This window comes from Syzygium oleosum, unplaced genomic scaffold, assembly GCF_021117445.2.
Source record: "Syzygium oleosum isolate NSW1041296 unplaced genomic scaffold, Sole_v2.1 Sole_v2.08, whole genome shotgun sequence".
NCBI lineage: Eukaryota > Viridiplantae > Streptophyta > Magnoliopsida > Myrtales > Myrtaceae > Syzygium > Syzygium oleosum.
In genome coordinates, this window is record NW_026607492.1 from 2,588,737 (window position 1) to 2,602,056 (window position 13,320).

The 13,320-nt window shown below is 44.0% G+C and overlaps 3 protein-coding genes across 5 annotated transcripts; 1 reads left to right on the forward strand and 2 right to left on the reverse strand.

The window, feature by feature from the left end:
- The first annotated feature begins 379 nt into the window (after positions 1-379).
- LOC115688290 (zinc finger AN1 domain-containing stress-associated protein 12) lies at positions 380-1,650 on the forward strand. The gene is made up of 2 exons (XM_030614083.2): positions 380-729; positions 849-1,650. The coding sequence occupies exons 1-2, from the start codon at positions 625-627 to the stop codon at positions 1,305-1,307; spliced, it is 564 nt and encodes a 187-aa protein (XP_030469943.1). The 5' UTR covers positions 380-624; the 3' UTR covers positions 1,308-1,650.
- A 2,558-nt stretch (positions 1,651-4,208) lies between these two features.
- LOC130138781 (extensin-1-like) lies at positions 4,209-5,650 on the reverse strand. The gene is made up of 2 exons (XM_056313891.1): positions 4,953-5,650; positions 4,209-4,242 (listed from the first exon to the last, which is right to left on the reverse strand). Exons 1-2 carry the CDS (start codon positions 5,648-5,650, stop codon positions 4,209-4,211), a joined length of 732 nt encoding a protein of 243 aa, XP_056169866.1.
- A 962-nt stretch (positions 5,651-6,612) lies between these two features.
- On the reverse strand, positions 6,613-13,320 carry LOC115688285 (CRM-domain containing factor CFM2, chloroplastic). 3 transcript variants are annotated; one of them, XM_030614072.2, is made up of 13 exons: positions 12,573-13,320; positions 11,644-12,142; positions 11,441-11,571; positions 10,802-11,083; positions 10,562-10,718; positions 10,124-10,416; positions 9,901-9,960; positions 9,769-9,825; positions 9,572-9,688; positions 8,458-8,674; positions 8,140-8,367; positions 7,610-7,740; positions 6,613-7,476 (listed from the first exon to the last, which is right to left on the reverse strand). In XM_030614072.2, the coding sequence occupies exons 1-13, from the start codon at positions 13,296-13,298 to the stop codon at positions 7,249-7,251; spliced, it is 3,126 nt and encodes a 1,041-aa protein (XP_030469932.2). In that variant the 5' UTR covers positions 13,299-13,320; the 3' UTR covers positions 6,613-7,248. The 3 variants fall into 3 exon arrangements, with proteins under 3 accessions (XP_030469932.2, XP_056169887.1, XP_056169888.1); XM_056313912.1 differs by having other exon boundaries at positions 10,802-11,119; XM_056313913.1 differs by having other exon boundaries at positions 7,297-7,476; positions 7,567-7,740; positions 10,802-11,119.

The window sequence follows — 13,320 nt, forward strand, 5'->3', positions numbered from 1 at the left end:
TAATACCAACAATCTCAAAGTTGTATATGTTTAATACGTTTATCTTTCATCAAAGTTCTATCGATAAAATCTGCCTATATAAATGCTCGAGAGCGAACGATGTCGACAAAAGGCACAAGTAACTTCAGTGAAATAAAAACGATAATATTTTGATTTAAAAAAAAAATCGTCTGACGAAACCGCATAGGGAATCGGTACGAACAGCTGGGTTTTTTTTTTTTTGTCAGAGGAGACCAACGACGGTTGACGTGGCAGATTGATTGGGCGGTGCGAGATCAAGCGTGACGTTTCGCGAAGAGCCTCCACGCGTAGGGTCTGGAAACATCCGGAGGAAGAGCCGAAGGGCGGGAAGGGCGAAGAGAAGAAGCGGAGGAGATTTCCCGCGGCGCAAGTCAAGAGCGTCTTCGCTTCCTTCTTTGCCTTCCGCCCCAAGCCAGCTCCGACCGACCCACCACCACCACCACCACCACCTCCCTTCCCTTCAAATACTCGACCCAAACCCGGAGCAATCCTCTCCATCTCCAACTCCGATTCCGATTCCGAATCCGAATCCGAATCCAACCCTTCGAAATTCAGCAGTTTCCGATCAGGCCCGAAGACCCAATTTGTCCGGGAGCAAGAGAGATGGGAGGAGGGACGGAGGCTTTTCCCGATCTGGGGATGCATTGCCAGAACCCGGATTGCCACCTCCTCGATTTCCTCCCCTTCACCTGCGATGGCTGCCGCAAGGTCACATTTCCCGTCCCCGCCTTCTCCCGATCGCCAAAAGATTTCGTCTTTTTTTCTTTTCTTTTGTCGATGTTGAATTGGGGGATTGACGCTGGGTTTTGGACCGATTCACGTGGCAGGTGTTTTGCGCGGAGCACAGGTCGTACAGGTCCCACGAGTGCCCGGAATCGGACCGCCGGAGCCGCCGCGTCGTCGTCTGCGAGGCCTGCTCGGCGTCGATCGAGGCCACCGGGGAGGACGAGGGGGCGGTCCTGGAGCGGCACGCGGGCTCCGGGGGCTGCGACCCGGGGAGGAAGGAGAAGAAGCCCGGTTGCCCCGTCCGCCGGTGCAGGGAGGTGCTGACGTTCTCCAACGCCAGCACGTGCAAGGCGTGCGGGCTCAGGGTGTGCCTCAGGCACCGGTTCCCGGCCGACCACGCCTGCGGGGCGCGGGCGGCGGCGGCGGCGGCGGGGGGAGGGCGGTGGAACGAGAAGTTCATGGCGGCGATGGCCTCGAGGGGCGGGGGCGCGAAGGAGTGCGGGAAGAAGGAGCGGGGATCATCGTCGCCGCCGAGCACTCCGACCATCAAATCCTGCTGATCGAATTTTTCTAAATTTTCTTCTTCTTTTTCTTCAATTTTTTTTTTTTTTTGTATTAAGCTTCGAGATTTCATGGTTCACATCGATCTGGGCTTTTCGGCCCGACATCGACGGTCCTCTCGCCGGCCCTGTACAAAATCTCTGTGTATGTTCGTCCTCATTCGAGGCCCGAGCCGAGCCCGGTGCGCTCCGGCAATTCATGTCGCGTCATCGTACTCGTATTATTTCGTGTCGATCATTATTCATATGATATTTGCATAATCATAACTCAAATTCGAAACGCACACAGATGCGTGGAATTCTCAAGAAAGATTCTGCACGTCCGACATCGATTAAGACAAAACAGACTGAGCTTTCGATTGCAAATTGCTTTTTCGAGAACGATCCTAACGAAACAATACAACGTTGTTGTTTTGTGCATGTAATTGCGATTAACTTGTCAAATCCAAATCCAAATCCGCCGTGATGGGAGGCGGAATGGTGGGGTTTGCTGTCTCAAGACTTTTTTGGGCTTTACCCCAATCAATTCTTTTTTCTTCCAAAAGGCCATAAGATTGTGCTGATACGTTACACATATCATGAAAAGACCCGAAATTGACAAAGAGCTTTCATAAATCGTGTAAAAGACACACGATTCCTCTAGCATGAGATGATGGGGTTCATTGAAAACAATTGAAGGTGGAGGACGACTAACAAGATAGACGTGACGTATTAACGTGATATATTAGTAAATCATTAATTAGGTCTTGTAAAATACAAAAGATTGGACAATTCATAAGACAAATAATAAAGGGAAGAAATCGTACTAGGGTTCGTTTGTTTGAAAGGAAAGTGTTTCCAATTTTTCGACTTTCCAGTGTTTTGACGACGAAGAACTAATCAATCTACGAAAAGCATTTTCTGTGAATTGAAAATATACAAATTTAAAGCAGGAGAAAATGACTTAGCTTTCTGGTAAGCAGGAAAACACTTTTTCCTTCCTTAATCATCAAACAAGAAGAAACTAATCATGAAGTTTTGGGTCTTGACTTTTTTGAATTTACCCTTATAGAAAGCCATTTTGAAACTCTTGTTCTGTTAGTCTCAGGAACTGTCTTGCAATACTTGATTGGGGGCAATAATCTCTACCATATCAATTAGAAGAGGGAGAAGTAGGTTCTGCTTCATCATCCTTCTACCGAGGCTATATAGGTGAACAATATATTATATCTAAACCATACTTTTGCAGAAGAAATTATAACAGCAGATTCAGTAAAAGCAGAAAAGCAGGTCATGTGTGAAAACAATGATGAATGAGCAGCACCAAGAAAAAAGACCAACAGCCACCGCGACATGAATCCGAACCCTCCTCCATTCCAGATCGTGTAATTAGGGTTTTTTTTTCCTTATTTTTCTGACTGAGAAATGAATCATCATCAGTCATGATCACTAGATAATTTGGCAAAAACCCAGGTTTGTTCATTATCAGAGGACACAGATGATAGAAAGAACTGCTCATCAAGTAAAAGAAAAACAGTGTTTCACAAGATCTGACAACATAGGAATGTATCTATGAAAGAAAGGAGAAACAAGATGTAGTTGTTTTTACTAGAGAAGCATTCTTACAGATCTATAAGCAAACCCCACAAATCAGAAACCCTAATCAAGATATGTAGTACTAGACAGGGGTACAGATGCATGTCTGTGCTTGTAACCTGGTAATAAAGACAGTGAATAGCTCACTCATACAGGAAAACAAAGTAAAAGCACACATAGAGCTGATAATGAATAAAACCCACAGCACAACAAACGCTGAGCAGAATTTTTCTGGATCTAGCAAATCATCGGACCAAGATGCTTGATTCCCCAAAGAGAAGAAGGAGGAGAAAAACAAACCCAAGAACAAGAAGATCAGAAAGCTTCACAGAGAGAGAGAGAGATTCACTCATATATCACGCGAGAGGCTTGATCGAGGAGGATGCTTTTGTCTTCAGCTCATGATCCCTACACTCGTTCTTGTGGCTGGTTGGAGCTGTGTTTCGTTGGAAGGCAATGATGATGGTGATGCGGGCAGTGGGCAATGGTTGAAGAGAATAAAGGAAGGGTGGGAGCAATCATGGCGACGGAGAAAGTTATGCAGGTCGTGCTCGTGGGCATCATGATGATGATTGCTCCTCTTTTCGAGTTTCTCTCTTTCTTTCTCCCTTTCCGGGGCGTTGAAAGTGAGGATGATGCAAACATTCACGCTTCGTTCTTTGTGCCTCCTCCCTCTCTCTCCCTGGAGAGAGAGGGAGAGAGAGAGAGAGAGTGTTCAGATCAGTGAGAGTGTTCTTGCAGGTTGCGAACGTGTGACAAAAGAAGCAAAAGCGGCTGGATCAGCATGCGTGTGATAAGATATTTTTGCTCCTTTTCTTTTTGGTTTTTGCTTCCTCCCCCCTTTTCCTCCCTCATTTTTTGACTTTTACAGACTAATCTCATTTGCTAAAATTCATGGCTTTCCTGCGGTACTAGATAATTTCCTCAAGGTTATGAAATTTCTCATTTGTGGTCATACATACTTCTTGCAAGGATGAACAGGTTTCAGTGTTTTGTTCTACATTTCTAACATAATTATCCTTGTTATGACATAATATCGTATTTTCATGCATGAAAATACGAACCGATCATGCCACATAAATAAGCTCGAACAGAACATCTGATACCATATGAATCTTTCGCAACTTTGACATGTTTTGGGTTCGTTATCTTTTGGTGTTGCTTAAGCATGTCTGTGAATTTATATTCAACTAGGGTTATAATCTAGAAGTTCGTTCTGTCGCGACGCAAGTTTCCATCGAAATTTCAAGCTCGCAGCGTTGTTTGACTGATAAAGCTTTGCATTTTAGATTAATTCGTAGCTTTTGTAACATATGATAACTCCTGTCAAACCAAGATGTCAAACCATGCTTCAAGCACACTGTACAAAGTCATTAAAAACTCATCTAAGTCATCACGTAACTGTACAAAGTCATCACTGTACAAAGTCGTTATTCTTCGACCAAAAAAAAAAAGAAAAAAAGTCATTATTCCGGTTTTATACCTATCGCATTCTCTATTAAAAACTCATTTAAGTCATCACATATTGTTTATATTTGTTGAGCTATTGTTGTACCTGATTATAATATTATTTTGGTTGTTCGCATTTCCAATATTCAATGCTAAAAAAAACGCGTTGCGTGATGAAAAAAAAACATATTTATCCGATCGAAAAAGGCATAGGATTTTCCTACCACCATGAAACAAAACTTTGCAGCGTTTGGAGAGGTTCCAAGAAATGAAAGGATGGGTTTCCAGATACAAAATTGCATATCTATAATCAATATATACCAAGATTAGGAAGATTATATTATCTTTAATAAATTCTTTGTAGGAGTTAGGATAAATCGCATGTTCTGGTTCTAGACATTAAGGAGGCGAATGACAACCATTCTGTTTCAGAAATTAATTTCTTGCCAAAAATAGAATTTTCCATTTCTATTCCATATATGAGTTTCTAAACAAAAATACGCGTTTGATAACGATACAAAATTTATGTTCCCAAAACAAAAATCTATTTGATAACGGCATAAAATTTCTCTCTTGGGCGACTGGCTGGTGGGCGGTGGACGACGGGAAGTGGCGGCGGACGGTGGCGCGGCCAATGCGGAGGACGGTGGCAAGAGGTGGTCAGCGTCGACAATGACGAGAGGCAAGCGACGATCGATGGCGGGAGGCGGGCGGTGGTGAGAGGAGCGTGGCGGCAGGAGGGCGGCGGCAGGAGGTGGTGGCCGGTAGTGGGAGGGGGGCGAGCGGTAGCCCACGGCGGTCGGCAGCGGTGGACGACGGCCGGCGGATGGCTGGAGGTAGTGAATGACAGGCGAGCGGCGACGGGAGGTGGGCAGTGGCAGGAGAAGGGCGGCGGCAGGAGAAGGGCGGCAGCGGCCCACGGCTATCGGTGGCGGGGGAAAATGGCCAGCGGATGGTAGGAGGCAGCGAACGATAGGGGGCGGCGGTGGGAGGCGGCCCATGGCGGTCGGCGACAGGAGACAATGGCAAGCAGATGGCGGGAGGCAACGAACAGCATGGGACGGCGGCGGGAGATGGGCGGTTGCCCACGGCGGTCGCGGCGGGGGACGACAGCCGACGGATGGCGGGAGGCAACGAACAGCAAGTGGGCAGCGGCGGGAGGCGGCCAGCAATGACGGCCCATGGCAGTTGACAGTGAGGGATGACGGCCGACGGATGGCGGGAGGTGGCGAACGGTAGGTGGGCGACGACGGGAGGGAGGTGGTGATGAGAGGAGGGTAGTGGCGGGAGTCGGCAGCCAGTGGTAGGAGGTGGCCCATGGCGGCCGGCGGATGGCAAGTGAGCGGCAGCAAGCAAGTGGGCAACCGACCAGTAGCGAGAAAAAGCGATGAGAAAAATTTTTATTTCTCATTTTTGTTCCAAAAATAGAAAAGTTAAAAATTTTTACTTCTCATTCCTGTTCCAAACTTATTTTTGAAATCAAAATTTGTTCTAGAAATAGTGAAATTACGTTACCAAAGATATTTCTGTTCTAAATCTATTCCCAAGAACAGAAAAATAGAAATACAAAGAAACAGAATGGTTATCATTCGCAGCCTAAAATTCTAATGTAAACTACGTGTATTATCTCGAAAAATATTTTACGTCTTTATACATCAAAGTGCTCAAGTTAATATTATGGCTAATATTATGCAAAATCTCAAATTGGTACATATGTAACAAATTTACCCCAAACTAATTTTTTAACCACAAAAAAGTCAAACCAGTACACCCGTGACTAATTTACCCTATGTTAATCCCCGTTAAATTTTACCGTTAGATTGCCGAGTTGAATGACATGTGGCAATTGACGGGTTTACTAATTTGGGGTTTTACCTCCGTTTGTTAAAGGTGTATCGTTTTGTGATTTTTCGTGGTATTAATCCAATTTAACGGAAACTAACGAAGGATAAATTTATAACAATTGTACCTATTTGTGATTTTTTGTGGTAAAAAAATTAATTTAAGATAAATTTGTTACAATTGTATCAGTTTAGAGTTTTATGTGATATTGACCACCCTGAATATTATGGTTGCAGGCAGCGCTCCCAAACTCGAACGTATTTTGATTCTTGATAAAGACAGATTTCATAAGGATGGAGAAGAAATGCAAGGAATAATGGAATGTAATTGAGTAAGCATTTAAGACATCATGAACGATCCTATTTTCTTAGAGAGAGAGAGAGAGAGAGAGAGAGAGAGAGAGAGAGAGAGAGAGAGAGAGAGAGAGTTGCAAACTCGATGGCGATTGACTAGTGATATTACGAACAATGCTTTTTTTCATTTACAAGTAAAAGGGTAGAGAGGAACGACCGAGTAGTTACCAAATGGTATACAAATAGTAAAAATAAACTACATTAGCAACTAAATCGCCCTGCTTACGTTCACATGCGAAGCAAAACCAGAACCAGCTTGACCCTGCTTGATACTTGCCATCACCAACATAAGCAGCGAAACAGACAGTTGGATCATTTGCTTCTCTTAGCTTGGCTTGGAAATTTGGAGCAATCACATGTAGATGGAAGACCAAGAAAACCTCAGTAACTTGTGTGATTCTGGCATTTGGGCACTCACTCGGTCAACCTTTCTATCAGAGGGAAGTGTAGAACGGTGCGATAAATCGCGCATGGTTAAGGTCAGCAAACATGCATTAGCAATGTGACTGCACCTAGGGATCATCAATTTGCACGATATACCTAGTTGGTAAATTCCCACAGATTGAATCACTAAATAAGATTTTCTTGAAGATCCATCCGATTCCCCAAAATTTCAGCTCTGCTACCTGATGGAGGATGAGCCAACTCTCGGCTAATTCGCTGTAAAATGCCATTGATCGGACATAATAGACAATGGAAATGCCTTCAACATAAGTTTCACTCTACAGAGTTGCCCTTTCCTCGTGGTTGGACAGCAATCCACATTCAAGTTGAATGGCTGCCATAAGCTCAGGGGACACAAGAGGGTGAGCTTGTCCTGACTTCTCCGAAAATTTACTTGCCTCCCTCCCTTTGTCGTGAGAAAAGCTCGATTCCACATCTGCCCCCCAACCACGATAAAGTATGACCTTATTTGGCTCCTGAGAGACGAGAACGGCGCCTGTTGCTTGCTGTAATAACACATGAAAGCAATAGGGAGTGAGTGACTTGATTATAAGCTAAGTCTAAGATCAGACAAAAAGGGAGATCAAAGGGCTTGCTCTGCAGATTGCCAAAAAAAAAAAAAGTATTTGCTCCGCAGACCTCCAGCTTGAAAACCAGCTCCTGGATTGATGTCCCTTTAGCTCTGCCCTTTACATTAACTATAGCAAGAGGGTGCTTCTGAAAATGTGTCTTAATTGTTTTGGCTACGCCGCTCACAATGTTGCTTCTCCCTAAAAAATGACAGCAATGTTAGATACTAAACAAATTCGGGAAACAGAAAAAAGAAGACACTCCATCAGGTTTGACAACATGGAGCTAAATACTATCAGCTGTTGCCTAATTTGAAAGAAATTACAACTATACATCCTAAAATACAAAAACTCCTTAATTGTTTGTTTTTATATTACATGCATGTGACACACCATGTGCTGTGCATATAACCATCAGAAAGAACCACGCTTCCAAACAGTTGGGAAGCTAGAAGGACAAGTAGTAAAATACTTAAAAGCAGAAGTAACACACTTTCTTAACTTGATTATCAAGATGTAAGATGATAACAACTGCAATAGAAACATACCCGACATGAAAACCATTTAGTTAAATTTCTACAAGAATGCCAAGTATTATACCTACTGCCAGCACTGGACGTTTTCTCATCCTGAGGGCTTGCTTACGTAGAAGAAGCCTCTCCTTGTTGGAAAGATTTATCTGACTCGTAGGCATCTCAACTGATGTTTCTGGTATACTATCACCCATTTGAACAGATGTCTTGGATAATTCCACTGTCTCAGTATCGGAGACATAATGCTCAGAATCAACATGGATAGGTATTCTTTGCTTTGACTGAGATCCACGGCCTATATCAGATCAGCAAGTAAACAGATGAGGTAAGAATAGACAAACATTGCAAAAGTTAACCATTAACTTTTCGCTGGTCCCTGAGTCACCTTCATTGTATCTTTGCATAGAAACACTCCGCAGAGAATCTCCATTTGCTGATCTATCCAACATCTCAGGTTTGATATTCCCAGAATCCCCATATCCATTGTTTACTGAGAATCCAGTCAGCTCATCCTCCTGTCTAGATGGTATTTCGAGCAATGAAGCATCCGCCCCGTTGCTAGTGCTCACGGAAGTTGAATCATTTCCTTGATTATCTCTAGCCTGACACAAAATTTTCACATGGCATCTCTATAAGTATCCCCTCAACAATGAGATCCACTAAAGTTAACAAACTAACTTCTCGTTGTGTTTTGTTACAAGATTATGATGACACAAAGGTTGACTGCAATTTCCTCAACAAAAAAGGAGGCCGATAAAGGCCTTCATTGTGCAAAACACATCCCGAATCCATCTTGACCCATATTATTTCCTACAAGTTCACCAGATTTCATCACACGATTGCTTCTATCAGACTTGAAGCTTGATATTAACGTGGCCCATTAAGATAGAAAATAGACTATCAAACTGAAAGGGCAAAGAAGTTAAACATGCTGCTTTTCTATTTTCTGATGCAGATCACTATTCATTTTCTGACAGTTCAGAGGAACATCCAAAAACACCATAATTATGGTGAATAACAGCCTGACACAACTTTTAAGAATGTAAATTTCAAAACAGAAGTCTGCGTTATTTGGCTTTTAAACTTTGTTTCGAAGATGGGGAAGGGGAGAAAATGAGAGGCAAGGTAAAAAGTCGGGACCAAATTTTACAATTTTTGTGAGAGAAATTTCAAATTCTCCTCGACATTGTGTAACCCCCACCTTTGTCGCCCCAAGAAAAAAAATCTTCCAAACAAAGCATAAGTATCCTTGCATTTTAAATGGTTTCTTCAGTTATCAGGAATCCATACATTAGATGGATGGAGTTCCAAGATTCAATTCTAGGTCCTATGACCCCAGACCAGTAATACCAGCAACACTAGAACAGCAGAATCTAATCAAAGGGTTTACTTTCATTCGTTACACATTTCAACTCTAATCTCAGAAGGTAACATAGTAACATTGCATGACATAAAAAAGAAGCAGACACTTTCAAGCAATTTATGGGTGCAAAAAGTACCTCAACATGCTCCTTGTGAGAAACAGAAACTCCAGGAAGAGAGTTGCATGCTAGGTCAAGTGCACCATCTGAGCTCGAAGAATCTAGTGATTTCATAGGGGTTATTTCCCCTGTGACCTGAATACAACAGAAATGAATGTGGTATGACAAACGATATACTATCAACATGACAAGGAAAAAGAAACTGATGTGCTTACCAGTGGAGAAATCAATCCGTCCAATGAATGCTCGTCACTCCTTTCCATGTCTCTATCCTGGCAAACAAAACATCTTATCTTATAACTCGATATTGTTAACCTGATTGAGAGAAGGGAAATAGTATCACCCACCAACTGATGTTTCAGCTGATCTATATTTTCAGAAAGCTTCAACACATGAAGTTTCAAAGACTGCATAACAAGAATAGTAAATAAGTAAGATTTTCATATATAACATGATTTCAAAAGACAGTAAAAAAACGGAAGAACAAGCCAAGGAGATAAAGAGGCTCTGGATAATATTTTGCAACTTCAGGCATTTACATGATTGCAAAGAGAGAGATGTTAGCTTTACCTTGCGGCGTTGAGCCTCTAAGGAACGTTTCATGGCTGCTTTTTTATTTAGAAGTGTGCGTGGCCTTATACAAGCTGGTCGTTCATAATTTTTTCCACGATATACAATGATGGCGTATCCTTTACTCACTCTCTCTACTGCTACCAATATCCCACCACTTTCTGCCTCTAAGGTCTGGGCTATTTGATGAACAGATTCAATCGTTTTCTCTTTGCAAATTATTTTAATAAGTTCCCTATATTTCCAGTGAAGATGCATGTTTTCAACTGTCCCGGCATAAACGCCCCGTCTACCTGGACACAAAAAAAGTCATGGCATGTGAAATCCATTCCATTTAAAGTGTAGATTAAAGAAAAGATGAACAATTTTAATTCTCATGAGAGAGCAAAACCACATGCTAGAGAGACAAGACAAGACGAGGCAAGTTGTAGAACGCACCCAAAAGTAAGAAAGGCTTCATTCTCAAGCCAACCTTCCTTAGCATGTACCTTTCTTCTTGTGTTATGCCCTCTTTATCCACATCAGGTTGTTCAGGGATCTCAGCATTCTCAAGCTCAGCTAGAAGTTTCTCCGCCTTGGCTTTCTTCTCTAAAGCCTATCGTTGAAAATGATAAGCCTCTAGGCAGACAGATACTGAAGTCACTGCAGACTCACACACAGAAGTTAAAAAGGAAATACCAGGGACAACTTCATGCCAGTCGTCCTAATAACTCCCTCAACTGAAACAGGCTTCTTTTCTTCAGAGGGAGGAATCCTTCTTTGCTTATCAATGTCAGCATTTTCATCTCCAGACGCAGACAAGGTCAATCCATGTCGAAATTCAGCTCCTTTCTCCATTCCTATTCCACCTTTCCTTCGCTCTTGTATTGCAGATGAAACAGCAGGAGGCAAGTAATCCTTCCCTCTGTACAAGACAATAAATTCCCTATCCCGAGAAAGCAGCATCCCTCCAGTTAGCCGCTGGAATAAGAGATCTTGAGTTAATAGATGCACGCTCTGGTCATGGAACAGATGCAACAAACAAAAAATTTTCAAGGGGAAATCCCCAGAGCTGCTAACATGGAGCACTAATAAGATATCAACTACTTTTTGGACTCGACAAGTGAAAGAATACTTTCTATTGAATGAGTCCAACAACAGCTTAGAGATAGTCTAAATGAAATCAGTTAATTGGGGAAAAAGAAGCGCATAAAATTTGCTCTAATAAGTATCTTCATATTCCTTCATCAAGGTAAAAGAGATCTCTGCACCCTAATTCTTTCACTTAGAAGGGAAAAAAAAGTGAAATTCCATAAGATATGTTTATGGAGGTCTGACCCTCAATTCTTCTGCCATCATCTCGCTATTTGTGTTTTGTACTCCTCTCTTCACAGCAATCTTTGCAATCTCACATTTTTCCCACAACTTAATGATGGAAGCAGCTAATCCTTGGAGCTTCCTATTTCTACCTGTCAAATGCACAACAAGCCGGTGAATACTAGACAGTCACGTCAGCTGTTGGATCAAAATCAAAAGCTTACCCAATGCAAACTGGCATGGCAATGGTCTACTGAGTCTCCTTAATATGGTCATCTCATCATTTGTCAGTTTAGGGTTGACTCCATAAGGAAGGAGGCGGAAGGGCCTTCTGTAGCCAGGAACAACAGCAGGCAGAAGATCCGCATCCACAGGTAGAGGTTCATATCCCCACCAATCTGCAAATCGTGGACCCAGTCCATCTAACAATTGCTCAGCTTCTTCAGCAAGTTCTAGCTCACCTGGCAACTGGAAACGTACTTTATCAGGAGAACCCACACCATGTATCAACGTCGGATGACCAGCTTCATTCACAGGACTTAGTCGAGCAGCTTCTACCCCATCATTGCCAGGTGGGCAGCTCTCTTGTCCATCGTCTATCGGCGTGCTGGGGCCACTTGCTAGGCTATCATCAGCCAGGAAGTAAGGATACTTGTAATCAGCCCCTCTATACAAAACTATGTTACCGCCAGATCTCCAAACTACCAGACCCCCAGTTTTCCTCTGAAGATGTCAAGGTTGTAAAAAACTATCAGACTGCTGAATCTGGAGGAAGAAATGCAGCACTAAAGTGGAAATTTATATTGTGATTGGATCAAAATGTCCAACGCATTCTAAAAGAAGCACAATCCAACATCTGTTTCGCAAGCTTACGAAGGGCATAATGGCAAGCGGTTTATTGGATTGGTTCGATTCTCTTGTCAAAGATGACCCTCTACCGCAATTGATAAACAACACGATTTCTACTCTGCAGATAGCCACCCAAATCTTTTCCATTTCATTATGAAATTATATTTGATCAAGAGACTTACTCTTGCAACACTAAATACCCATGTAGCTAAGCTCATTGCCTCAAACAGGTTACCCAACTATGCCACAAGAACAATTCCAATCAACAATTCCGACAAAGAAGAACACCCAAAACTAATCATACCTCCAAAAGATCATGCGTCCTCTTCATGTTCATCCTACACAAGTCCTCGCACGCGATCTTAACCACCTCCTCCCTCCTCCACCTCTCGTGAATCCCATTCACAATCCCCTCCGTGATCCCCGCCTTCCCAATCTTCAACCTCTTCTTCAACTTCACCCCAATCCCGCTCAACCTCCTCAGCTCCTCCTCCGACAGCCTCAGCTCCGCCAGCGTGGGCGCCGCGGCCGCCTTCTCTTCCCTCCTCCTCCTCTCCCTCTCCAGTTCCCTCTCCTTCCTCACCTTCCGCCTCAGCTCGCCGTACCTCTCCACGAAGCCGCCCGAGCCGGGCTCGGGGACGGGGTTCTCGGGCGTGCTCCAGCTCGTGTCGATCGTGTGGCCGACGCGGTACTTGGGCAGCCGCCTCGGCAAGGGGACGAAGATCTCGCCGGCAGAGCCGGGCGGGGATTTCGGCACCGACCCATCATCGCCTCCGCCTCCGCCTCCGCCGTCGTCATCTTCCTTGAAGCCGAGGCTGCGGAGCTTCTCGGCGATGCGCTGGATGGCGGATTGAGGGACGGCCTCGTTCCGGGGGGCGGCGAGTCGAGGGAGGAGGCTGGTGGGAGCTCGAGGGTTCCCGAAGAGTGGAGGTGCGGGGAATGGCGGACGGGGAGGAGCTAGGGTTTGTGGCGGGAACGGGAATGGCGCGCGGTGGAGGTGGTGACACTGGGGAACTAGCATTGCTTTCATGGAAGGAGCGACGAAGTGAAGC

Excerpts from the sequence above, each read along its gene's own strand:
- LOC115688290 (XM_030614083.2), top strand. The coding sequence starts at position 625 with ATGGGAGGAGGGACGGAGGCTTTTCCCGATCTGGGGATGCATTGCCAG. Across the intron at positions 730-848 it reads CCTGCGATGGCTGCCGCAAG|GTGTTTTGCGCGGAGCACAG; the intron begins GTCACATTTCCC and ends TTCACGTGGCAG.
- LOC130138781 (XM_056313891.1), bottom strand. The coding sequence starts at position 5,650 with ATGGGCCACCTCCTACCACTGGCTGCCGACTCCCGCCACTACCCTCCT. Across the intron at positions 4,243-4,952 it reads TCCGCATTGGCCGCGCCACC|TGTGCTTGAAGCATGGTTTG; the intron begins GTCCGCCGCCAC and ends GACTTTGTACAG.
- LOC115688285 (XM_056313912.1), bottom strand. The coding sequence starts at position 13,298 with ATGAAAGCAATGCTAGTTCCCCAGTGTCACCACCTCCACCGCGCGCCA. Across the intron at positions 11,572-11,643 it reads GCCATGCCAGTTTGCATTGG|GTAGAAATAGGAAGCTCCAA; the intron begins GTAAGCTTTTGA and ends TGCATTTGACAG. Across the intron at positions 9,826-9,900 it reads ATCAGCTGAAACATCAGTTG|GATAGAGACATGGAAAGGAG; the intron begins GTGGGTGATACT and ends TTTGTTTGCCAG.